At 40.3% G+C, this 26,674-nt stretch overlaps 1 protein-coding gene across 1 annotated transcript in view; it reads right to left on the reverse strand.

Moving 5' to 3' along the window:
* The window catches only part of EYS (eyes shut homolog), a gene marked incomplete at both ends in the record, with an annotated part of 1,618,725 nt that overhangs the window by 26,120 nt on the left and 1,565,931 nt on the right, over positions 1–26,674 (reverse strand). Inside the window, 3 exons of the mRNA XM_080805925.1 lie at positions 15,767–15,938; positions 23,212–23,356; positions 24,410–24,576. Of these exons, the coding sequence (XP_080662051.1) occupies positions 15,767–15,938; positions 23,212–23,356; positions 24,410–24,576 (484 nt within the window). The remainder of the gene's footprint in view (positions 1–15,766; positions 15,939–23,211; positions 23,357–24,409; positions 24,577–26,674) is intronic.

A 26,674-nucleotide genomic window follows, 5' to 3' on the forward strand; every position in this document is an offset into this window, starting at 1 on the left:
GCTCAGGTCATGATCTCAGTGTCCTGGGATCGAGCCCCGCATTGGGCTCTCTCTGCTCAGCAGGGAGCTGCTCCCCCCTCTCTTTCTGCCTGCCTCTCTGCCTACTTGTGATCTCTGTCTGTCAAATAAATAAATAAAATCTTAAAAAAAACCCAAAAAACTGCTTTGGTTGGATGGTTTTGACACGTTTCAAGTGGCATTTTGTACAATGGAATTTAGAATTCAGGAATGTAAAGTGTGTGTAGAGTCTTCCCGGGCTAGCACAAGATGCCTTTCCAACTGCTTTCGGACATAAGGAAGACATGATAGGCACTATATGCCTTTTTCGTTGTTTTCCTGTAAATGTTATTTAAAAAAAAAATAAATCTGCTTTTTTTCCTCCTGTTTATATTGACAGAGTTCCTATTTAATAAATTCTAAAATAAAAAAACTCAAACCAAAAATAGACTATCCTACCAATTTCATAAAAGAAATAAAGGTATAATAATTTTTATATAAAAACAAAATAATATCATTACTTTTTTATGATGATTGTGCCATCTAGTGGGCCATTTTTTTTATCAACTTGGAAAAAAGCTAAGAGCAAAATCTCGTTGCTTTATAGACAGACATGACAATGGTAAAATATTTATTTTTATATCAAATATAGCTTAAAGCACACTAATCATAATATAATGCAAATGTTATAAACTTATTTGAAAAATAAATCTTAAATAAAATAAATGCTCTTATGGTTCTTCTCAGAATTTTTAGGTCTGAAGCAATTAGCTCTATGTTTGAAGATTAAAAAATTATATTTAAATCCAATATACCACTTTCTTACATTATATATATGTGTATATATATACACACACATATATATTTTAAAGATTTTGTTTACTTATTTGACAGAGAGAGAGAGAGAGAGCACAAGTAGGCAGAGCAGCAGATAGAGGGAGAGGGAGAAGCAGGTTGTCTGCTGAGCAGAGAGCCTAATGCGGTGCTCAATCCCAGGACCCTGGGATCATGACCTGAGCTGAAGGCAGACACTTAACTGACTGAACCACCCAGGCGCCCATCTTACATTATATTTTAAGAGATTTTTTTCTTTTTTTAAGATTTTATTTATTTATTTAACAGAGAGAGGCACAGTGAGAGAGGGAACACAAGCAGGGGGAGTAGGAGAGGGAGAAGCAGGGTCTCTGCTGAGCAGGGAGCCTGATGTGGGGGCTCCATCCCAGGCTCCATCCTGGAATAATGACCTAAACCAAAGGCAGGTACTTAATGACTGAGCCACCCAGGCACCCCTCAAGAGATATTTTCATCATAATGATTTTATGCAAGATCAAATTTTTCTTTTTGTTCCTTCCCTGGCTTCTTTACACTCTGTGAAAGGTAAATAATAAAAGGTCTCAAATCTTTATTCTTTATTTTCCACTTTGGATGACAGTATTTTTCTTTCTTTTTTTTTTTTTTAAGATTTTTATTTATTTATCTGACAGACAGAGATCACAAGTAGGCAGAGAGGCAGGCAGAGAGAGAGGAGGAAGCAGGCTCCCCGCTGAGCAGAGAGCCCAATGTAGGACTCAATCCCAGGACTCTGGGATCATGACCTGAGCGGAAGGCAGAGGCTTAACCCACTGAGCCACCCAAGCACCCCAATTAGTAGATAATTTAAATATTTTATTTATTTATTTGACAGAAAGAGAGCAAGAAAGCATAAGCAGGGAGAGCTACAGCAGCAGAGGGAGAAGCAGACTCCCTGCCAAGCGAGGAGCCTGGGATCATGACCTGAGCCAAAGTGTGTTTAACTGAATGCCACCTCCAGGCACTCCGTAAGCAAACAATTTAAATACAATGTAACAAGTGCTAAGATGAATACTGTGGGAGCCCACCGGAAGGACATCTAAGCAATTTTAGTGAATTCAGGGAAGGCTTCGGAAGTGAAATTTGCCTACATGAATGAGTGCCTCGAGAGGGAAGGGCAATAGAGATTAGACTGGAAAAGGAGCTTTGAGTTCAAGGGCTTTGGCTAACAGGCTGAGATAGTTCAGCTTTTTTTTTTTTTTTTTTAAAGATTTTGTTTATTTATTTGACAGACAGAGATCACAAGTAGGCAGAGAGGCAGGCAGAGAGAGAGAAAGAGCGGGAAGCAGGCTCCCTGCTGAGCAGAGAGCACAATGCGGGACTCGATCCCAGGACCCTGAGATCATAACCCGAGCCGAAGGCAGAGGCTTAACCCACTGAGCCACCCAGGCGTCCAATAGTTCAGCTTTTAAAAAAAAAATTTTTTTTTTTAAATTTTTAAGTAATCTCTATATCCAATGTGGGGCTTAAACTCACAACTCCAAGATCAAGAGCCACATGCTCTACTGACGGAGCCAGCAAGGTGCCCCAAGGTAGTTCAGCTTCTAAGTGACAGACATGGGGAATGACATGACTGATGAGGCATATTTAAAAATATTAATTTGGTATGTATAGGATGACCCCATGGTGTAACAATAAACTCTCTAGTGATGTAAGTTTAACCTTAGGAGGATCTTACTATTTTTTTTTTTTTAAGATTTTATTTATTCACTTAGAGAGAGAGAGGAGCACAAGGGGAGGGGGAGATGGAGAATCCCAAGCAGACTCCCTGCTAAGCGTGGAGCCTGACATAGGGCTCGGTTTCTCAATCCTGAGATAATGAACTGCGTGGAAATCAAGTGTCAGACACCTGACTGCTGGAGCCACCCAGGCACCCCAGATCTTACTGTATTTTACCATTAGATGAGTTGGGGAGCATTCAGACTCGTATGGCCGTAGATTGTTTTTGTCATTAGAATAGGGGTTGGCAAACTTTGGAAGTATACAGTTTGCTTTGTGGCCATACAGACTCTGTTGCAACAACTCTGCCAACTTTGAAAGCAGCCACAGACAATCCACAAGTGCATGGATGTGGCTGTATCCCAATAAAACTTTATCTACGAAACCAGGTGATGGATCCAGTTTGGCCCATAGGCCACGGTTTGCTGACCCCTGCGCTAGATCATTAACTGAATGGGGGCAGAGATCAGGTCTGTTTGACTCTCTTTTGTAGTCCCAGGGGCTAAACCAGTTCCTGGCATAGAATAATTTTTCACTGAACATCTGGGGAATAAATGAATAAGTAAATGAATGAGTCATGGCTGGGGAACAAGCAAATGGACAGATGCAGAGGCCTGGACAGGGAAATGGCTTTGAGGATAGAGAGGTGGAAGCAGATGTGACAAACACCTGGTAAATGTTGGTTGGAAAAATGAAAGACTGTAGTAATGGCAAACATTTACCGAGGCTTACCATGCATGGGCCAGGCATTCTGCTTAGCACTTTAGATGTATTAATTCATTTAATCCTCCTTATGATCCTATTAGGAGAACACTATTATCATCCTCATTTTGCAGAGGAGGAACCTGAGGAACAGAGAAGTTAAGCAAATTGCGTGGCGATTTGTGGCTGAGGGAGTCCCTGCATTTAACCGCTGTTCTGTGTCTCTCAATCTATGGAAATCTTTGGGTTTCAAAATTAAATGACTGAAAGAATATGGTACCATTATTGGGAATAGGGACATCTGGAGAATACAGTTTAATGGAAACATATAAAAATCTTCTTTTAGCTACATTGAGTTGGAGGTGATAGCAGGTGATGAAAGGGCTTTTTTCCTTTAAGTATCTAGTGACATGGCTCTTCACCTTGATGAGAAGCAAGGACCTAAGACAGATTTGTGGTTAAGTAGAACAGCAGACAAATGGCTGAAGCATCTATTATATAAGCTAAGAACAGTCAAACGATCCTGAGGAATCATTGATATTATACACAGAACTGTTCTCTCAAGTCCATTCTGAAAATATTAGCTATCCTTAATTTTTAATACTTAAAGAACAGTTTGTGGGTTCTTCTGCCTCTAAACATGGAGAGATGATAACATAGAAGTGTTAGCACTTTAGAAATATGAGTAACAGCTGCTCAAGATGGCAATTGAGAGTTGAGTCTTAGAGATTTTACTAATATAGTTAATTATTTTACATCTGTGTATTTGGAATGAAACTGATTTAAATTTCTAAATTGCAGATAAACTGGGTCTTATTGACAATTTTATAGCTCAGAAACATCTATGGATTATTTTTTTCTTGTTAAAATAGATATTCAACATGAAGAATTTAATTTTCTTGTAATTAGGTAAGTCTAAGACTTCTGAAGTTTAGGATGAACACTGATAATATAAAAGTTAACTGAAAATGAGATGATGGAAGATTTAATATTCTGTGTTTGAATATCACTTAAACATCATTCACTTGCTTACTAAATATTCACCAAAACAGAAATATGGTGCACCACTCCCCGTAGTTACCAGGGTGATTACGAAGCAGAAAACATGGTTTTGCTTCTGAAGGGCTTCATGATAATTTATTTACAACAAATTATTCGTGTGAAATATATATGATATATGTAAAATATACAATTCAAAGTTTATTAGGGCCTCATTTTAGCGCCAGGCACCATGTGAAGTACTTTGTAGCTAGTAACTCATTTAATACCCATATTAACCCTCTAAGGTAAATCCAATTACTAGTTTTCTGTGTGTAGTTAAAACACAGAGACATAGAGAAGTGTAACCCCTGCCTAACCTCCTTTTTCAGTTTACTGCAAAGATTCTTATTGCTTTGCATAAGAGAGATTCTTTTATATATGTTGAGGGTAATGAGGGAAAATTATTACAATCGTCATTGTCAGATGCGAGCAGAAAGAAAAAGCTCTTGGAGGGGGGGCGCCTGGCTGGCTCAGTTGGTAGAGCATGTGACTCTTGATCTCAGGGTTGTGAGTTCGAGCCTCACGTTGGGTGTAGAGATTACTTAAAAATAAAATCTTTAGGGACGCCTGGGTGGCTCAGTTGGTTAAGCGGCTGCCTTCGGCTCAGGTCATGATCCCAGCGTCCTGGGATCGAGTCCCACATCGGGCTCCTTGCTCCGCAGGGAGCCTGCTTCTCCCTCTGCCACTCTGTCTGCTTGTGCTCGCTCTCTCTCTCTCTCTCTGACAAATAAATAAATAAAATCTTAAAAAAAAAAAAATAAAATCTTTAAAAAGAAAAAGAAAAAGTTCTTGGAGAAAATTTACTTTGAGCAGGATCTACAAGAAAATTATGGTTAACAAATTTGTGGGTTTTCTGTGCATATGCAAAATCAGATACAGTACTTTAAACCAAATAATAAACTCACATGAATAATGGAAGTAAAGCATGTTATTTAGCAACAGATAGTCACATAGCTTAAAGGGTTCCACTTCTGCATATACAACTTATTTCTCTGCTATTTGAGGGAAAAGAGAAATATGCACGAATCTCCTGTTGTACTGAATGGCTTCATTCGTGTTGGTTTGCTTTCCTTAATGATTTATTTCCATTTTAGTAGTAAGCTGGGACGATAAGGTAAGTGTGATACTGGATTCGAGCCTTTGAAAAATACGCCAACAAGCATGTAACAAGTGAACCTCCCTGTATGGTGGAACGTGATGCCGAGGCTGAACATGCTCACGAGGAAGGGCTGCCATGATCGCTGCACCTGCTGAGTTTCCCCTTGGCCCTCCCTTCCTTGCTGGTGATAGCACTCAGCAAACTCTTTGGCGACACCTCACAGAGTGTAGAAGGAGGAGAAGAAACTACTCTTTACCTACTAATAAAAGTACTGGCTGTGGTCTGTGGGCCCCAGTCCTCATGGTTCTGTCCTCCATGGGTAGGGGCCGAAACATTGTTTTACGTCAACAGCCGGACTCAGTTTCTCTTAGTGACGGGATTGTCTTCAGGAAACTATTTACATGAGCTTCTTGGAGTAAATGGTGGGCCCTAGCAGAGGTAATGTGAGCATGAGCCTGGACTACAAAAAGAAAATAGCTAAATTGCTCTGCAAAGAGCCAGAAGGGAAATTTGGTTCATTCTAACCCAGAATCAGTTGGAGCAAAATGAAGCAAAGAGGAGAAGACGGAGATTAAGTGGAGTGGATCAGCCATGTATTTTTTTCTGCAGGGGTGGGATGACCAAAACACAAGCTGAACGTTGTTTAGGTGGCCAGGAAATAAACGGTTCCCTTCTCTAGCTGCACACATCCCCGCCCAATATAAACCGTTGGATCTGTCTTAAAGTGTGAACGGTTTTGTTAATTTAATAGAAATCAAATAAGTTGTCACTTTGAGGCACACACTGTATGGAGTAGAGTCTGTATAGGTGGACGGGAGATTTGGAACCAGACAAGGTTTTGAGAGTATACCTAATCCTCCTGGAATCTGCATTAACCTTGGAAAGATCTTTGGACCTTCACAGCGGATGGATGTAGCTCTCAAGGGTCTGGGAGAAAGCAGCTGACATCTGAGCTACACAAAAAGCAGGAGAGAAAAGATATTCCCCTTAAACCACAGTAATAGGAAGGCTTGCTAAAATCTACACTGAATTTGTAGTTCCGACTGTTATTTTCTCCGTGCTTTAATAAAGGAAGAGAAAGTATGAACTCCTTGTGGAACTTACATCCTTCAAACACATTTCCCATAGGTGGTCAAATAACGGATTTGCAGAGTTTTGGCAGCTAAGAACTCAAGGTGGGGGAAGACTGGAATAAAATAGCCCCACATTTTAAAAGTAGTTATCTATAACTGGTAGAATCATGTTATACTTTATTTATACTTTATGAATTTTACAAATTAGACAAGATGTATATTATGTGTACTATTGTTTTTTAATTCAAATATATATAAAAGTATAAAAACATAGTATAAATCAACCTCTTTAACCAGTTTCAAATGATCAGTTTTTAGCTCTTTAGTTTCATTTGCTTCTCTGTCTACTCCTTTTTCTTTTTTGGACAAAATATTTTGAAGCAAATCCTATTTATCTGTAAATACTTCAGCATATATCATTAACAGATAATAAACTTAAAAAACCTCCACAACCAAATATTATTATCATGCCCAAGAAAAATAACGTTAATTCCTCATAATCATCTAATTTTTGTGCTCAATTACGATCATCTCAAAAAAATTTCTTTGTCGTTTTTGTTTTGTTTTGTTTTGACATTTCATAGGGATCCAAACAAGTTCTACAGATGCTTCCGCATAGTAGAAGCATCTTCTTAAGGCTTCTTACTTAGATAAAAATTCTCCCTCTGCATTTCTTTCCATCCATATGCTTTTTGTGTTGTGTGTCCAGTAGAATTTACCATATTCTAGATTTGGTTGGTTAGATCCTTATAATATTACTTGACTTGTTTTCATCTATTGCCCTGATTTTTCAGAGTCTTGTAGATATAGAGGTTTGATCAGATTCACTTTCAGGTTTTTTACTGCGTTAGAGGTGGTACTGTGTAGGTAATGACATCATATCAGGAGGCACATAATGTTTTCTCTACATTCAATTATGATGGGCCAGTTGGTTCAAGTGGTCTTAGCTTGATCCAACCATTATACAGTTTTCTGTCAACCTTTCATTAATGATCCAAGCAGCCATTATTTTCCCTGATGGTTATAAAATGGTGATATTTCAAATTCTATTATTTATTCTGCACTTAAATTCCTTCCCCCCCGCCCAAGATTTTACTTATTTGCTTGACAGAGAACACAAGCAGGGGGAGCTGCAGGCAGAGGGAGAAGGAGAAGCAGGCTCCCGGCTGAGCAGGACCCTGGGATCATGAACTGAACTGAAAGTGGACGCTTAACCGACGGAGCCACCCAGGTGCTCCTAAATTATGTTTTAGTTCTAATAAGAATGACTTCTCATCCATCATCTGGCTAGTTACTTTTATTTTGTATTAGTTACCTATTGCCGCATAATAAATTACTCCAGACCTTAATGGTTCAAGGCCATAATAACCATTTATTGTTAATACAGACTCATAACAGATTCCTCTGCTTTCAGGCTTGCCACCTGCAAATTCATTCTCTATACAACTGCCAGAGGGTCTATAAAAAATAGAGCCCGACCATTATTAAGCTGTTCAGTGGATAGAATCATTTAATCCTTAAATCTCACAATTTAAGGAAGGAATAAGTGCTAATGACTTTTTACCTAGCTTTGAAGTCAAAAGTTGTCATTTACAGAATATCTTATGATTTATACAGCTCAGCCCTATTCTGTGTGAGAAGCGACTGCAGAAGGATGTGTCTCTCAGGAGGGCCACTTGGAGGCTGGCTACTATACTCTCTCTAGGAAAGGAAGGTTGAACCTATCCATCTTTCACTTTAGTCGAATTTCAGAATAATGAATGGTACATTAGCAACTTCCATAGGTGACAAGTTGTTTTTTTTGGTTTTTTTTTTAATCCCTTGGTGGAATGTGTGTATGGAGTATCATTACAACTACATGTATTTTATATACTGGCATGTTTAAATCCATTACAGACATTATTCTCTGGAATTCTGAAATGGTCCCATCTTTGGCCAGTGGGAGTCTCTTTAGGTTGGCTTCTGTCTTCTTTTAAAATCGCCCTAGTAGTCTTTGACAACTCTCCTGCTTTCAGGCACAAAAGACATCCAGGATCATATCATATATTTCCTACCCTAGAGTTGAATGTCCAATTATACAAGAAGTCCTGGTTTATTTATTCTTATTATTTTTTTTTTTTAGAAGTCCTGGTTTTTTATTTTGTGGAAAATGCTATTTGGAAATAACAATTTTGGTATTAGAGTTTTCATTCTTACTGAATTACTGTTGTTTCTAGATTTCTAGATATAGCTAGGAAATATGTACTTTAGAAGGAGAAAATCAGGTCATGAATTCATATGTTATTTCTAGTTACTCCCTTGGGTTATAGCCATCCATTCATCCATCCATCCATCAAGCTATCTTACTAAATAGCTATTTTTATCTTTATCTGTAGTTTAAAAATAATACCAATGCGACCACTAACGTGAAGACTGTAGGATGCAAAATAAAATATCTCTATGGTTCTTTTTGTCCTTATGATATAACCCACTGTACAGTCAATTTATAATCAATTGAACTAAATATTCTCTCTTAGGTTATGCCACCAATTTGAAATGCAGTTAGATTCATTTATTTCCTTATTTTCTTTCAGTGCTTAAGAATTACTCCTTTTCTATTTTCTGGGTGATTAGAAGTCCAGTTTTGGGGGGGTTGGGTGAGCCTTGGTGATGGATATTAAGGAGGGCACGGATTGCATGGAGCACTAGGTGTTACATGAAACAATGAATCATGGAACACAATAAAAAAAAAACAAAACAAGTCCACCTTTCATCCCTTCACTTCCTTGTTTTCTTTCTCATTCTACAGGTGGCCATTTATAATTTTTTCCCTGTAATCTGCCTTTTTTTTAATCCTTAGAAAAACATGACCATATGTGTATGTGTATATAAATACACATGTCTATGGGTATATATTTATATCTATTTATCTATATCTATCATTCCCTCTTCTTGCATGCTTCTTTACCCTACTTTTTTCACTTTCTATATACTGAGGATCATTCCACAGCAACATAGCAACATATAAAGATTTTCATAGCCGTGTCCTCTGTGGTGTAAATGTTCTCTAGCTTTACTTATCAGATACGTAGTGACGCACATCTTGTGTTTAAACGAAAAGAGTTTGCTCTGGTAGCTCCAGTGTCTGTTTCTCTATAGCCTCACCACAAGATTAGACAAGTTTTTGAACTCTTAATCTTAGCCTTAACTTGGAACCCCTAGAAAACAGAGTCTAAAAGCAGTTCCACGGAAATGAAGGGGTAGTCTGCCCGGCAAGCAAGAGAGAGAGAGAGCAAAGTGAGGGGAAGGAAGAAAACCAAATGGGAGGTAGTGAGTTACCCAGCTGGCTACATCCGCTGGCTGCTTGGAGATAGGGTATTTCTTGAGGAGCTGGACAGAGTGATACAATTCTTGGGAATATTGAAGCAGGGAGAAAAGCACAGCAGGAGCAGATAGGATGACAGCAGGCCCTGTCACACCTCGAACAACAGAAGAAAGAACTCACTTTCGCTGCACCGGCAGGGAAAGACTAAGGAGCATTATGAGCAGGAAAGAGACAGGAGGGGAAATTTTAGCAAGATTCAGAGGGAGGAGGGTTTGGGAGCAGAATCCTAGTTGGCAAACATCACCATCCCACAGAGGAGCACTAGGAGACTGCACGAAACACTTGCTGGGTGAAAGCAGAAGACAAAAATGGACAAAGAATTCTTAATTTGGAGAGTTTGGGGGACCCCAGAGAGTCTACGATTGGGCACTATAGTTTGGAAACCTCCAAAATTTTATGCAAATTTTTGTGTCTTAAACGTGTTTATTTTGCAGAGGAAAGGATTCTTAGATTTCACCTGATTCTTGGACATCTGTGAGCCAAAAAATAATCAGGAAACCCAGCGTCAGTGAGATTCTGCACTCACTGATAGATTTATGTTGTAAATAAGTCTCATTTATGAACTTAGTGTAAATCTCGGGTGCCTTTCACATCTTACGGCCACATTCTCTCTGAACTCCTATCCTACTTACTGTCTGTGCAGTTCACTTTTACATTTAGCTTGGTTTTTGTGTTTCAGTTTTCCTACCCTGTGCTTTTCTTTCTTTTTTTTTTTTTCTTCTTTTTACATTTTATTTATTTATTTATTTATTTATTTATTTGACAGAGTGAGAGAGAGATCACAAGTAGGCAGAGAGGCAGGCAGAGAGAGGGGGAAGCAGACTCTCTGCTGATGAGCAGAGAGCCTGATGTGATGCAGGGCTGGGCTCAGGGCTGGATCCCAGGACCCTGAAATCATGACCTGAGCTGAAGACAGATGCTTAACCCAGGCGCCCCTACCCTGTGCTTTTCTTAAAGGAACAAGCCTCATATCACCCTCAGTCATCGTCAGAATATGACCTTAAGGTGTTAAAAGAAAGTGAGGCATATTAAACATTTTGAGTTTATTTGAGCAAAGATTGACTTAAGCCGGGTAGCCTCCAATCTAGCAGATAGAAAGGATCTCTGAGGAGCTGTAGCAAATGAAAGACTTTTACCACCAGAAGAGAGTGGGAAACAAGGAAGTTACACTGGCAAAAAAGCATACTGGGTATGGCAAGATCTTGTTCCTTTAGAGGAGGCAGTGGTCTATCAGGCAGATTATCTAAGTCGTGCTGGTCAGGCGATTCCCTTCTGACTGGTTTCAGACTCCACTTCTGGGACAGCCTAAACTCTAAATAACTTAAGTCTCGGTTTGGCGCTGTAGGGCTGAGCATAAGCAACTCCATTTGGGGCCTGTTGTCTTGTTTTTAACAAAGGTCAAGCAAAATGCAAATTGAATGAAGTAAAATCTGCTTAAAAACCTGTTGCACAAAACTCATGTACATATATGGATAAGTTACAACTAAACAGATCTCTTCTTTTAGCCCTGGCTGCTGACTAACAACCGAAATAGCTTACTGGTTCTCTGTTGCATCAGAGCGCATCCCAGGAGCATGAAGGCCTTACATGAACTCTGCCTTATTATACCCTCATTTGAGAAACTGCATTAGGACACAGCTGGATCTGTGTATGCTGACATACTTGGAGCAGGAAAGCAGGGCCTGCAGGGTTTACCGAGTCCAGAGTCCTCACCTTATCAAGCCCGACCCCCCACCTTACTTGGCACAAGACTTTCCCTTATGTATCCACAATGTCTCCTACTCCCAGCTGTGAGGCAGATAACCAAAGGGATCATTCTGAGTTTTTTTTTTTTTTTTTAAATGTATACCATCCAGCTATGCATTGGTAAGACACTCTGAGCAGCTTTGAAAGTTTGCATGAAACACCATGAAATTTATGCTTCTGGGCTGGGACTTGCCTTTTGAGCATTTAAAAAATATTTTATTGTGCGTGTTAGTTATTTTTCAGAAAAAGACCAAACTTTAGCTTTGATCTGTCTATACTGTGACCTAGAAATTCAACTTAGTATTAGCCTCATTTAGGTAAAAGACAAAAGCATGGAGCCATGTAAAGGTAAAAGTCTGGGATAGAGGAAAACTTCTTAAACACCACTGAAAAGTACATTACAGAGAAAACATCTTCTTTTAAAAAGGGATTCCTATTATTGAGATTGGAGCAGAATTACAAAACTTACTGAAAGGAGTAAAATTCTCTGTAAACTCCTGCTACTAGTAGAGCTGAATATCTGTGAGCGGGAACCTTAATATTTTTAAACAGCTTTAGTGAGGCATAATTTACATACCATAAAATTTGCCTCTTTTAAATTCAGGAAGCTGTACTTTAAATAAGTCATTATGTGCAATAGTCACAAGAGCTACTTCTGTCTGTACAGTAGTGCTTCACGTGTAGTCAATACAGTGACTATTTTGTTGTTATTTTACTTATTTATTTATTTAAAATATTTAATTTATTTATTTGACAGACAGAGAACACAAGTAGGCAGAGAGGCAGGCAGAGAGAGAGGAGGAAGCAGGCTTCCCGCTGAGCAGGGAGCCCGATGTGGGGCTCCATCCCAGGACCCTGAGACCATGACCTGAGCCGAAGGCAGAGGCTTAACCCATGAGCTATCCAGGCACCCTTGTTGTTATTTTAATAAGAAGATCCCAAACATTGGTCCCAATTTTGATAAGAAAGATTTAGAATCCTGTAAAGAAACTTGTCAGAGGTGTCGTTCTCATTGTACATGATTAATCAAGTCTATTAGTTATTCAAGTCAAGGCTCTCAAGTTAGACTGTGAGAAACAGCTTTCTACCCACACAGGAACTGATGAAACCCCTAGGGTTTGTGTTATGAGGCAAGTTACTTCCAATTTGGAGAAAAAATGAAATGTCAATTGAAGTCAACTTCATTAAAAAAAAATTAAGAATAAATGAACAGATTACATCCTGCAGCTAAAGAGATATTTAACACTTTTGTTACCTTACCTATATCATTAGCCGCTTTAAAATTCATTTCTTGTTATTTAGGTTCTGGAGAGAGCTTTCATCTGGAGCTAGAACATTTGATTTTGGGGCCTGCTGTACTACTTTTAAAGTGCTGTTTTATCCTCTTGATTCAATCGCAATCTCTGAAGCTTACTTTCCCATCCATTAAATTGGGACTAGGATATTTGCTGCGACTAATTTAGGAAGGTGTGATTAGGAGCAACGGAAATAATGTATGCAAAAATGCTGCTGTGCAATTGTATGGGATTACTTTTGTTACCACAAATCAAGAACATTTTCTATATTACTCAAGATGATCTGCAAATAGTTTTTAAGTGTCTATCTACACTTGGTACTATATTTTCCAAGATAAACACCCATGGCTTTTAAATGGAAACAGGCCCTTTATTCCATATGGAACAATGACGAGTTGGAGTGAGTTTATTACGTGGTCCTTCAATTTCCTTTACTTTCTTACTGTTACTTCCATTCTTTATTACTATCAGTTTAGTTATTGTGACATTAAAAGATGACAAAAACACCTCATAGATGACCTGAAGAATGACCACATTGCTTTAGATAAAGTGAGGTAAATTTGTTTTTTGAATAATTAAGCTTAGTTAGATAGCAAATTAGAACGCATAAGTTGTAAAGCAAACCTAAAGATTTCATTAAAGATTGTAAAGAAGTAACAATAAAATCATAATAGTTAAGCTAATTCAAACATATATTTCTTTATGATGGTGGCATCCAAGCCTCAGGTTTTGTCCTAAGTACCTCCATGGCCTTGAGCACATTACACATTTTTTCTTTGCAAGTTTCACTAAAATTCAGCTAATATTTTTAATTTACTGATCAGCACATTAGATGCCTTAGACATTCCAGAACACCAAGACTTTTCATTCTTGTTTTGGATTAATTTAGAGTTGATTCCCCACTGACCTTCCTCCCACAATCATAATTGGTAGGTCATAATATCCCATGAATATTTCTCTGTAATATCTTCTAAATTACTTCTTTCCCTTTTTATGGCTATTTCTTAAAACCAGTCCCTTCATAATGTGCTTAGATTTTCCAAAACTGTCTCCTACTGATCCTCCAATATATCCATGCTGTAAGGGGATGTCGACAAGATTGACTTTACCGTGGCTTTTTCCTGCCTGGAAACTGCTTCTGTCTCATTCTTGAGGACAGTCAAATCTGTTATCTATCACGTCGATTTCCCATCCTCCTATACTTCTTGTGTCCCAATTCTTATAGCTAATCAATTACAATATTATATTTAGTCAGTTTGGCTTCAAGCTCATGATCATCATGGGGTCGCCTTGCTTGTCCTTACATTTGCACTTGTGTTTAGAACCCTTGGAATGAAGATTACTTCTACTTTTTCATTGAATAGCTACTCATTGGTTCATGAACTGAACAAATAATTAGTGAATGCCTATTCTATGCTGGGCAGCTCTTCAAGGTGTGAGGGGTACAATGGTAGAATGAGAGATCAGGCCCATTGTCAGGGGAAAATAATAACTAACATGTAAACAAGCAAACAAATAAAATTTGAGAATAATATTTATGGAGAAAATAAAATATGATGATGTGATAGAGAATGAATGGAGGGAGGGATAGTTTTGGGTTGATCTAAGGGAGCATCTTCCTGAGGAGGTGATAAGGAGACCGCCAAAGGGAGACTAATGGCAAGGGCGCCCCCTGCTGGAAGACACAGTGTACGGGTCTAGAAGCCGCAATGAGCTGGTGTATTCAAAGGACAGAAGTAGACTAACTGGACTTGAGCATACTGAGGGAATAAGAGAGAAGGTCCAAGAGGCTGCAGCGGCCAGATCATGAAGGGCCTTATGAGTTATGGTGGAGGCTTTAGATTTTATTCTACATGTCCTAAGAAGTCATTGGAGAGTAGTTTTGGGTAAGACATAGGAAGATCTAACGACATCTCCTCTCTACCTCTCTACCACCTCTCTAACTCCCCTCCACCTCTACCACCTCCCGGTCTGCTTCCCGCCAAGAAGCCTTTCCTCTCCAACTCAATGCATGGTAATTAGCAGTCGTTTGAACTTTGCACTTTGCTTTTGGTTATTTTCTGGTGAGGAGGTGGGGGAGAACTGTTCAGGGAAGGTAAGGGATTCCCATAGGTGTTAAAAAACTGGGGGCTCTTCTACCCTTGTCTTCCAGGGGATGTTCTGATGTCTTACTTCCGGAATTGCTCTGCAGGGAGCTAGCTTAGTGGCGAAGGGCATCGTGCTTTCTGACATGCCCTGTGGGACGAGGTTGACCGATCACTTTGTGGCTGTCTCATACAGGTGGAGAACAGCTGCGATGTAAGAAACTGAATTGAAGAGCTCGCGTGGAAGAAATGGAAGGACGCGCGGCTCTTTCTTCGGCGTATTCCCAGAGCACCCTCTCACACTACATATGCGTGGGGAGGGGCTCAAGAAAAGAGGTTCCTTATGAGACAACACTCCTTTGTTCTTCCCACTCAATAGGTCATTTTCTTTCATACTAGCGTAGTTTGGAAGTCAAATCACACAGCTTTGCGAGGGTCCACCTAGCGAGGCCCTTTCTGACAGAGCTCAAACCCTAATACGAAAGCGAATCTGGTAGGCAAACCCTTGATGCACATTTCTGGTAACACTCTCAATGCTATGAATTTAAGGTTCTTTTCCATGGTGTCTGGAATGAGATGTAGGGGCTCATTTCCATTGTTTAAAAGAATTGAGAAGGTGGCATTAATGTTGCACGGACCCTTCCCAGTTGCTTTTATCCGTCGCCCAGTCACCTAGGAAGTCCACATAACAACATTTTGAATGTGAGCATCGGTGTGGGTTTCTGGTGTGTATGAGTGGAGTGCTGCTTAGCACGCAAATAACCTACCAGTTTCTTACTTAATACTGTCATACTTACTAAGCAGCAGATCTACCCTCTATGCATGTCCCACCGTTGGCACATTTCATTAAACTGCAGGGAGAAGCATCACACTGGTCAACGCTGCGCCCGGCAGTCGGGTGGCCCTCAGGGTCTCCCAGGCCTCTGAAATGGCCCTTCTCAGTGCGAACTTGCACAGTGAAAATGCAACCTTGGAGAAAGGCAAAAATACTTCATATTAAAACACTGGAAGAAACAGACAAAACAAGAAGAGAATTTTTAAAGAAGCATTTGTTTCATTATAAAGTAATACATGTCAATTTTTAAGAAAAGATTATAAAAATGTAAAAACACAGAGAAGCACAGAGAGAAAAATAAAAAAAATTATATACAGTATCAACACTGTAGAAAAGACAAATTTTTAAAAAAGATTTATTTATTTATTTGAGACAGAGAGAGTGAGCAGGGGTGGGGCAGAGGGAAAGAATCTCAAGTGGACTCCACCTTGAGCAGGCAGCCTGAGGTGGGGCTTGATCCCAGGACCCTGAGATCATGACCTGAGCCAAAACTAAGAGTCGGCCGCTCAACCGACTGAGCCACCCCTTGCTCCCAGAAAAGACAATTATTAACATTTTTGTATGTATTATATACCACTAATTATTAATACACTAATCATTTTACACATTGCAGTTTTTCTATGGTTAGCTGTATTTTCTTATAAACAAAAATAGAATCCTGCATTAAACTCTATAATATATAGTATTCCAAGCATTTGTATAGCATAAGTACCATTAATCCTTTTTTCATAGCATTAACTATTTTTAAGTGATGGCTTGCTGTTGTTTTATATAATATACCTAGTTAACCTTCAATTACTGGGCAATTGACTCATTTCTACTTTTTGCTATTAAAAATAATGCTATGATTAACATTATATGGATATTCTTTGTGTATTTGCTAATTATTTTCTTAGTATTATTTCTTAGCAGTAACACTACTAGCACAAAAGATATGGATGCTTTGAAGGATGTCCCACTGTCATAGATATTTTGCACAATTTTACTTCCCCCACTCACTACTGGAACATCTGCTTCTTCATAATCATCACATGCAAGAGATTATTGTGTTTCCTTCTAAAATGAAATAAAGAATAAAATTTTCTTTTGCTATTTTTAATTGGGGTTGAAAACCTTTTAATAAATTTATAAGCCATTTGTATTTCTTCCTTTTCATTTGTTCATTATGTAATTTTTTCCTCTATTCACCACTTTAAACATTTATTTGGAAGACCTGCTTACATAATGAGTGTATTAGTTGTTTGTCCTATATTGTTAATACTTTCCTCAGTTTAATATTTGCCATTTAATTTTGCTTATGGTGAAACTTTATTTTTTTATGTAGAGAAGTTTGTAATTTTTATGTTGTCTCATTTCTCTTTTTTTCCCTCAAGGACTGGTCTCTGCGTTTTTCCTTAGAAAGGTCTTCCCCAGGTATACACTGAATGATCTTACTGATATACAGAATCTAAACAAAGTCTAGCTCATAGAAGCAGAGTGGAATGGTGGTTGCCAGGGGCTGGGAGTGGGAGAAATGGGGAGAGCTTAGTCAAATGGTACCAACTTTCACTTATAAGATGAGTAAGTCCTGGGGATCCAATACACAGCATATCCTATAGTCAATAATACTGTATTATATACTTGAAATTTCCTAAGAAAGTAAATTGTAAGTGTTCTCATCACACATACATACAAGGTAGCTATGTTAGATGATGAATGTGTTAACTTGACCATAGTACTCTTTTCACAATGTATATGTATTCCAAATCATAACATTCTACACCTTAAATATATACTATTTTATTTGTCAATTGTATTCAGTAGTGCTGGGAAAAGAATGATCTTTAACACCCCAAGATTAGGAAAATATAAACAAAAAGGGCAGTTCAACAAAGACTTTATATGCAACTGTTTGGGACCCTGAAATGTATTATAATTTTACTCCTCTCCTTCAACACTTACAGTTTATTTATAAAGTATTTTTAAGTCAATATGTTTATCAGTCATAAATAGTATCTTTAAAATGAGAAAATAAAGGCTAGACTAGATTTTATTTTTGAAACTTTAAGGAGCTAAAAGCATGGAATCATTCCTCGTGGTGAAAAAGATGGGCTCAGTTTTGAAAGGTCAAGGATTTACTTTCCAACTTAATTTCCACTGGCATTTTCACTGATGAGCACCACTCTCAGCAGGCACTGATATTTTCTTATTGTGAGAGAACAATGATTGTCCTGCCTCAGATTTAACCTTTGTTATTTCTCCGAGTTCTGCCATCTGCTATTACACACAAAAAAGCACTGCACAAAATGAAGAAATTAATGAATGCTACCGGCTGTATACAGAATAACCAGGTAACTTAATTAACAAAGCAGGGTTTCCCGTGCTTTTTGCAGAGTGAAATGCACTCAGCAGAGAGCAGAAGTGTGAGTATAGAATGGAGTCAGGTGGGTCTGGGTTCAATTGTAACCTCTGCCACACAGTGGGTAGCTGATCCAAGCCTGAGTGCCAATCTTTGTGCTTTTAAAATGGGGACAAGAATAACTATTCTATGAATTAAGAGGAATGGGGTAATATCCATAAACTGGCCAGTATAATCCTTGACAATTAGCAGGTGGCGTATTCTACTCTGTCTTCCTAACTATCTCAAGACCTTTACTGCCTTTATAAAACTCTTTTTCTTTTTTAGCAAAAATTGAGCTTTTTGTAGTTTTTATAATCATGCACTGAAAAAAACTTGCAAATGATTATAACAAATATTAAATTCTGAAATGTTTCATTTAAAACCTCTTCTCATTTGTATGGATAAATGAAGTGCTTTTGTTATGAGGAACTGCTGAAATAGATTTTTGGCTAAAAACAGGGCAATGCTATATTTAGAGAAACATTTGGCTAATACAAATAGTTAAATGTGTTTATTTTACAGAGAGATGCTTCATGTCAGTCAACATATGCAGTTTATGGGCAATGACAGTGGAAGCCATATGTAGAATATATACTATATATTTTCAGTCCTACTAACACAGCAAAGTATAATCTGCTTAGTATCACAACATGCAGGGGCGCCTGGGTGGCTCCATCGGTTAAGCCTCTGCCTTTGGCAGAGGTTGTGACCTCGGGTTTCTGGGATGGAGTCCAGCATTGGACTCCTTGCTCAGCAGGGAGCCTGCTTCTCCCTCTGCCTCTGCTCCTCCCCCTGCTTGTGTAATAAAAAAATTTAGCACCATGCACCACGTATTCAATACATACTTCCTGCAAACGGTAAAGTACTTATGATAAAGACTTGGAAGACATCAGTCGTGTGTATTACATAAGTGATGGCATTTTTTGGACAGTAAGATATACTTAAACTGTGGCAATAAATCTTTTCTCCCCCTCACCTTGTGTTCTGGTTTTGAAAAGTACCATGTCATTAAAGAGAGAGACAGAGAGAAAGCTGAACTAGCAAGAAACTGACCATACTGACAGAACAGGGTGTTTTAGTTGGAATAACATGTTCTTTACAGTGTTGTCGATGAATCTGAATCTATTTCATGCCCACTCTGGTATTCAGTTGAGTGATAAATACTTAGTAATGCTGGTATCAATGAATCCGAGCTGCTATAACACTAGAATAATAGTTAGCTGGGACAGTAGATTTCCCCATGTTCACACTGGCCGAGAGTAACTTCTGGTTCTACATTAGGACTAAATAGGTCTGTCAGTGAAAGCAACAGATCTTGGAACACTGATGAACGTGAGGGATCTTCTTCACATAAAAATGCACATGGTGGGGCACCTGGGTGGCTCAGTGGGTTAAGCCACTGCCTTCGGCTTGGGTCATGATCTTAGGGTCCTGGGATCGAGCCCTGCGTCGGGCTCTCTGCTCAGCAGGGAGCCTGCTTCCCTCTCTCTCTCTGCCTGCCTCTCTGCCTACTTGTGATCTTTCTCTCTCTGTCAAATAAATAAGTAAAATCTTAAAAAAAAAAAATGCACATGGGCACACGCGCAATTATGGGTGTGGTTTCAGAAGGCTCAAGGACCCGCTGAACCCCATCCAGGAACCTCAAGCTGAGAACCCTACAGCTTGGGAAGAGACGTAACTTTGGAGAGGAGGGTGGGATTCTTACAGCAGGTGAGAATAAGGCCTTCTCTGTCTGGCATACGTTGATTATTCTGGATAAGGGTTAAATAACCTCAAGATCTTCATAAGTATTAAAGGTTATGGGAAGTAATGGCTCATTAGAAACCATTTCCAGAACAAAAACAAATGGGCTTTATCAACAGTAGGGTTTTATATTTTAGACAGGGAACTTCTGGATTAGAGTCATTTATCACTAGTGTTTATAAAAATATGAAAGCCTAAATCACAGACTCTTTTACTCTGTGTAATCACCACTCTAAAGCAAACGTGGTAACCTTAGTCTATTTATTAAAATTTTTGATGAAACTCTGTATTTGTTTTGTTATGATTAATTAACACAGTGGCTTCCAAATTTAGGGAGGCTTATTGAATGCAAATTTTATTTATTTATTTATTGAAATGCAAATTTTTAGATTCCATCACAGATATTGTGATGAGGTTGTTCTGGCATAGTGTCCAGAAATCTATATTTTAAAGAAATTATCCTATATCCTTCTTTACAGACAGTAGTAGTGGGTCCTGCTGTGATCCGGTTGTGATGGTACACTGGCAACAAGGATCCAAAATTTTCAGAACATAGAGAATGTGTGTTAATAATGGACGAGAGGCAGTCAGCAGGGGAGGATTCAAGAGATAAGTGATAAGATTAGGGGCTTTCAAGGTCATGGAACTTCCAAGAGACCGGATTAAGAGGCATTTGCTGAGACAACCTGCCCAAGACTTAGATCCCGAGAACCCCGGCAGCTGACGTCGTTCCAGGTGTGTGCAATCCTAGTGTTTCTGTCAGAGGAAGGACCCGCCGTGTGCTTGCTGCACTCGGCTCCCCGACACACTTACGGAGAAAATGACAGGTTTGGGGAGAGCCTCTGTTCTCATTAGCAAGGTGTACAGAAAATTCATAAGACAAGGGAGAAAATTACACAAGAAAACCACAGGCAGCACTGGACTTCAATAAATCTGACGATATCAAATCCAAGGACACACGATAGAATGATAATATATAAACATACATCGAGTGTTTATCATGCATTAGTTTTGGGGCTAAGCATTTACTATAATTATTTCACTTAATTGATTAACTCAGAAGAACCCTATGAGGTAGATATTTTTCTCCTGTGAGGAGAAAAGAGAAGGAAATGGAAGCTCAAAGAGTCTGAGTGGCAGGCTACAAGTTACGACGTAGTGGCTACGTGGCAGAGCCTGAATCTGAGGACGCCCCGACTCCAGAGCCTGCTCCTGACCAGTGTCCGCACGTGTAGCGGAGAAGGAGAAGCCAGTGTCTGAGAGGAGCTGTGCCCCGTCCCACCAGCAGCACCGTCATCGTCGCTAACGTGAAGCAGGCACCGTAAGCCAGGAGCCAACCTTGTGCTCTCTCAGCATTACCTCAATTTCAGAACTACACAGGAGAGAAGTGCTGTTCTCACTCCATTTGACCGGTGAGGCACAGGGAGGCACAGGGAGGAGACTGGCCAGGGCCCTGAGGCTTGTAGGTGGCAGAGCTGGGGAGCACACCCCAGCTGGCTGCCGGGTTTCGGAGTCCAAGCTCTTATCCCTATTCCCGGAGTGTTTACGTAAACGTCGTCTGTGAATAAATGACAGCAAGGTTTGATGACCCCCCTGCCCCCAGGGTCTCCACTTGCTAAGGGGAAGACGCGCATCTTTGTATTCATAAGTTTACCCATCGTTTTTCTTGAATATAGTGTTTTTAAGAACTCACTGATTTGTCATGCCCTTACAATCCTTTCCAGATGATCTCCGGCTGTGCAAGAACTGTCGAGTTACTACATTGAGCACAGCGCCTTAACACGCTTTAAACTCTTCTGTAAGACACCCTTCTGAGACTCAGCACTGATTACATATTCAAGGAAAAAGTTTCCTGGACAGCCTGGGCAGACGAACTCATTTTACCGTTAGATGACCTTGTATCGTACGGGTTAGCAGTGTTGCTTTCGTAGGTTTCCTGTACATGGGCTCCTGCATCCGTGTTTCCGCAGAAGTCAGGGAAGGTGGGAGAAGGATGCTGCCAGGCAGGCCCAGGACTCAAGTGCCTGAAATGGCTTCTGATGGCAACTCCTGTCCTGCCGAGAGTTGCCTCACACCCTGCTCCCTATTCCTGGACTTCTGCCAGAGAGTAGGCTGGTCGAGGGCGGGTGGCTGAGGACACTATAACCAACAGCTGCTTGAGCAAATATTCTGAGACTAGGATCCATTAAAAAGCTTATTTTCACCAAATGCACTATGTAATAATTCAACACATGTCTTCATCTCACCACTTTACTGTGAATCAGCTTTGTGGGAGAAGGTCTGAGTCTATTTCCCTTTCTGAACACAGAGAGACAGGCTATGGCAGTACAATCACTTGCTCAAGCATAATGTTTCCCCTTAACCCTCTTGACTTGTGGGCTACACCTCGGTGGTATGGATCAGTTAGCAGCAGTCGTCTTTCACCTGGACATCAAGTGTGTTTCAAAGTTAGTTGGAGTTTCAGTTTTTACTGTGACTCCATGAGGTTTACCCTGCTTGTCGTATATTAAAAAGCACCCTATATGTATATACATATGTATGTATGTGTATATATGTATGTGTATATATGTATGTGTATTTATATAAAGATATACATATACATGTGTGTATATATGTATATACATGTACATGTGTATATATATGTATATACATATATATATGTGTGTGTGTGTGTGTGTGTATATATATATATATATATAAAATTAGAGGCAGCTGGGTGGCTCAGTCAGTTGAGCATCTGCCTTCGGCTCAGGTCATGATCCCAGGATCCTGGGGTCCAGTCCTGCCTCGGGCTCTCTGCTCAGGGGGGTGTCTGCTTCTCCCTCTCCCTCTGTCACTGCCCCTACTTTTGATCTCTCTCTCTCTGTCAAACAAATAAATAAAGTCTTTAAAAAAAACTTAGCCATGCCCCTGATTCCCCCATATCATGCTCTATTTTTCCTTTTTCCCCCTACAGAATTTGTCAGCTTATACTCTTTGCTTATAGTATTTTTACTTACTCATCATATTCAGTGTTTATTGTCTTTACCCAACTGGAATGTATACTCACAAGGGCGGGGATCTTTGTTTTCTTCATTGAAACACACTACACACGTAGTACATAGGTAGAAAGTGATGAATGAACAGTGACTGAATGCTTTCTATTAAAATCAAATTTCAATCAAATCTGATTAGAAAGAAATCCATATTTCTGGTTTTGGAATGAGAAGTACATTATTTAAGGTTTTTTTCTTGTCTCAGAATTTGAAACGGGTAGGTAGAATGTAAAACCATCCATGCCTTACCTTGAAAGCCATTTTTAAAATCGGCTCCACTGGGTAAGAGATCTGGTGTATATTCACTGTAGCCACCTACATAAAACTGACTGACGACATCGAGACCAACCAGTCTTCCCGGGGAGATGACGGATTTATTTTTATGATCATCTACCTTCAAAAGGAAAAGAATTCAAAACCTATTAAAAAAGGAATTAATTCCCCAGGGTGAACGGTTAAGATACTGTTTTGTTATTTCCCATTAACTTGGCATGAAAAATTCACAAAGACCTGAATTTTGGAAAAAAAACAAAACAAAACAAAAACCTCACCACTCTATTCTCTGCTTCTCTGCTGGTGTCTGTTACCATGGATATATTAATATAGCAGTCATGGTTTTGCATTTCAATCAAAATCACAGTTCTCCAAAGATCAGGAGCTAGCGTCCCGCTGGTCTCCCTCCATCTAGTCTTGATCCCTCCCCTTCCTTTCTCAATACAGCCACCAGAGTCATTTATCAAAAAAAAGTCAGTTGACTGTGGTACCCAATCCCCTTTCTTAAGTTTTTCAGTAGCTCCCCATAGCTCTTGATAAAAATCTAACTTTTGGGGGATGACCGGATGGCTCAGTTGGTTAAGCATCTGCCTTCAGCTCAGATCATGATCCTGGAGTCCTGGGATCGAGACTCTGGGATGGAGCCCTGACTCGGTCTCCCTGCTCAAGGGGGAGCCTTCTTTTCCCTCTCCCTCCCCCCGACTCATGGTCTTCTCTCTCTCAAATACATAAATAAAATCTTTTAAAAAAATCTAACTTCTTAGTGTGACGTCTAAGTCCTTGGATAATACAGACCTGGTCTATGAGATAGCCACCTCTTCTGCTCCTCCCTACCTAAAAAGCCACACTGAACTATTCATGTTCTTTAAGTCCACACTGGCCACTGTTGTTGTTCTGAGCTCCCATTTATTTGCAGTTATGCTCAAGCATCACCTTTTAGGGGGAGCATTTCCTGAGCCCCCTCTCTCACCTTTTCTACATTAGTCATCCCCCTTACTTATCCCCATACCACCTAATTGCAAGCGTGCCTCTCATCGTCAGCTGTGGGCATTTTCTGTGAACTGCGTGGGGCAGGAAGCATGGGCCTGTTGCCTCTGGCCTCTACTGCACAGATCCAATGACATATGGTAATGCTCAGCAAAGCTGCGGGACGGAAGAAGGGATGACATTTTACCTTCAGCCAGCCCATCTGGAAGAACCTCCCCAGATGGACGGTGTGGATGGCGAGGCTCAGATCGAGGGGATCACTGCTGATACTGGCTGTGCCCGATCCCAGGTTGTAAGTGTAAACCACGCTGCCGTTGTGCAGACCCACGGCCAGGAAATCATCGCCGTTCAACCCTGGGATGAGAAGATACGTGTGGGGCATGCTCGCTGAGAGAAAATTCAGGAGTCTAGTCAGCTTTGCCTCGTCATCTAGTTCTGAGGTACAGACCAGCATACAGGAAGCTACAACGGACGTGCAGCCTCTCGTCCACGCTCAGGTATGTGTGCATCTGGGTATTGTTATTTACACACCCAGAAACTATGTGAACACTAGAAGTTTTTCTTTGAAGCCATGAGGGTTCTCGTCAACCCAGAAGCATGATCAATACCTAAAAAGTTGGGATTAAAATCTCATTTTTGTCCAAAGGAAATTCAGTGTGCACTTCACAACACATAGAACTTGATCATAGAGTTGAACTGCTCTGATAGTTCAGAAGAGTCAAAAGATTGCGATAACGGAGCTTCAGCTTTGAAATTTTATGATTTGAAGTTTTAAAAATGTTATTTCCATATGCTATGATTGTTCTGTTATAAAAGCTCTTGACCATACCCCTATGACCACTTAAAGGTGGGTTGTTTCTGTGTTCCCCAGTCTCATTCTCCCTCCATTAGTTCAGGACCACCCACGGAGAACGGTGAATTGCAAGACCCAGAACATTCAGGATACAGCTCACACAGACCCACGGAAAAGGGGAAGGTGGCTGGGAAAGAACCAGCATCAGAACACGAGAGGAGGGTCCTGGCTGTATGCCTGGTGCCATTAGAAAGATTGGAGATGGTCTACGGTGTCATTCCCAGCAGGTGGGCAGAGCACCCACAGGTCAAGGCAGAGCTTCTTGAGTTAAGTGGAGACAAGAGACCTGTCCACAGGGAGGAAGGACCTAAATATATCATCCAGTTTATGGAAGATGTGGTTGTGGACCTTAATACTGAAGTTTTCAGGTAGGAAACTAAGGCAAGGATTTCTGGTCAGAGGAAGAATAGGAGGCCTGGTAGAAGTAAGAAGTTTCATCAGGAGGCAAAAAGTAGAAGCGACTCCTTGGACATGGACAAAGTTTGTTGTGAATGTGCACAACCTCCTTTTCCTACACTTTTATGGGCAATGTTGTGTTCTCCCTTGGCTTCTGTTGTTAGGCTAAGCAAGGTAAAGGAGAGAAAGATCTGGAGGTTTCTAGATAGTGTAGAGAGGTGGGCTTCCTAAGGCACTGGAAAATGGAAGACAAATATGTAGAGATACTTGAATCTGCCCGTGCTTTTCTAATGGGTCTGCCATGGGCCCTGAGCTGGGTTATTTTGGAAGCTGCTTAGGTGAGTGTGACATGCAGCCAGGGTTGAGGCACTGTGTTACGCACCATCCATGTTGGGAACTCATAACACATCTCGTTCTCTCTCAGGTGATCTCTTCCCCCTCTGTACTGGTGGAGCACCTTAGGTGGGTTATACACTTAAAATAGGAAGAATTCCCAGGAGAAAACAGATTCAGGAAGGCAGTTTGGCAGAAAGGAGAAAAACCATTAGAAATTGAAGTCTTTTACACAGTGCTTGGACTTTAGAAGCCAAAGGGAGAGAGGGCTGAAGAAAGAATTGTAAGAGACTCTTCCGTGGGCTGTGAATGGGGATCCTTTTTAAGGAGTTCTAGTGGGCATCTGCATGGTCTTTCCAATTGTTCGGACCGTTGGAACGGAGATGGCATTCTGCCAGTGGAACTGGTGGCAGGAGAACAATTCATGTGAGGCATATCCTTTTCTCCTTTCTGTCCTCTTGCCATTCCTCCTTCCTCAAGTCATCAAAAGCCTGTGTCATGCCAAGAACAACATGATCCTCAATGTTCTCCAGCCTGGCTGAGAGGAGATGGGAAGTTAGTCTCAAGCGCCACAGGGATCAGAGGAAGAGCAGCAGTGGGGACAGTCATGATGACAGGGTGGGAAGGACAGTTAGGAAAATGCAAAAGAAAGGGATTTTTGAGTTGGTTTCTGAGCTAACCTGCAAAGTGACAAATGAGAAGTTAGCAAGTAGATGAGGAAAGGGGAGGTTCTGAAGAGGGTCGGTCAAAGCAGAGTGGGTAACATCGCAGTAGAGGCGGAGGAGACGGACGGAATGCTTCCAGGACTGCTGGGGCTGGGCTGGGACGGCATTTAGTGTCTGTGGCAGAACGAGCCATATCCTTAAGGCC

The sequence above is a fragment of the Martes martes genome (genome assembly GCF_963455335.1).
Source record: "Martes martes genome assembly, chromosome: 6".
In the NCBI taxonomy this organism is placed as follows: Eukaryota; Metazoa; Chordata; class Mammalia; order Carnivora; family Mustelidae; genus Martes; species Martes martes.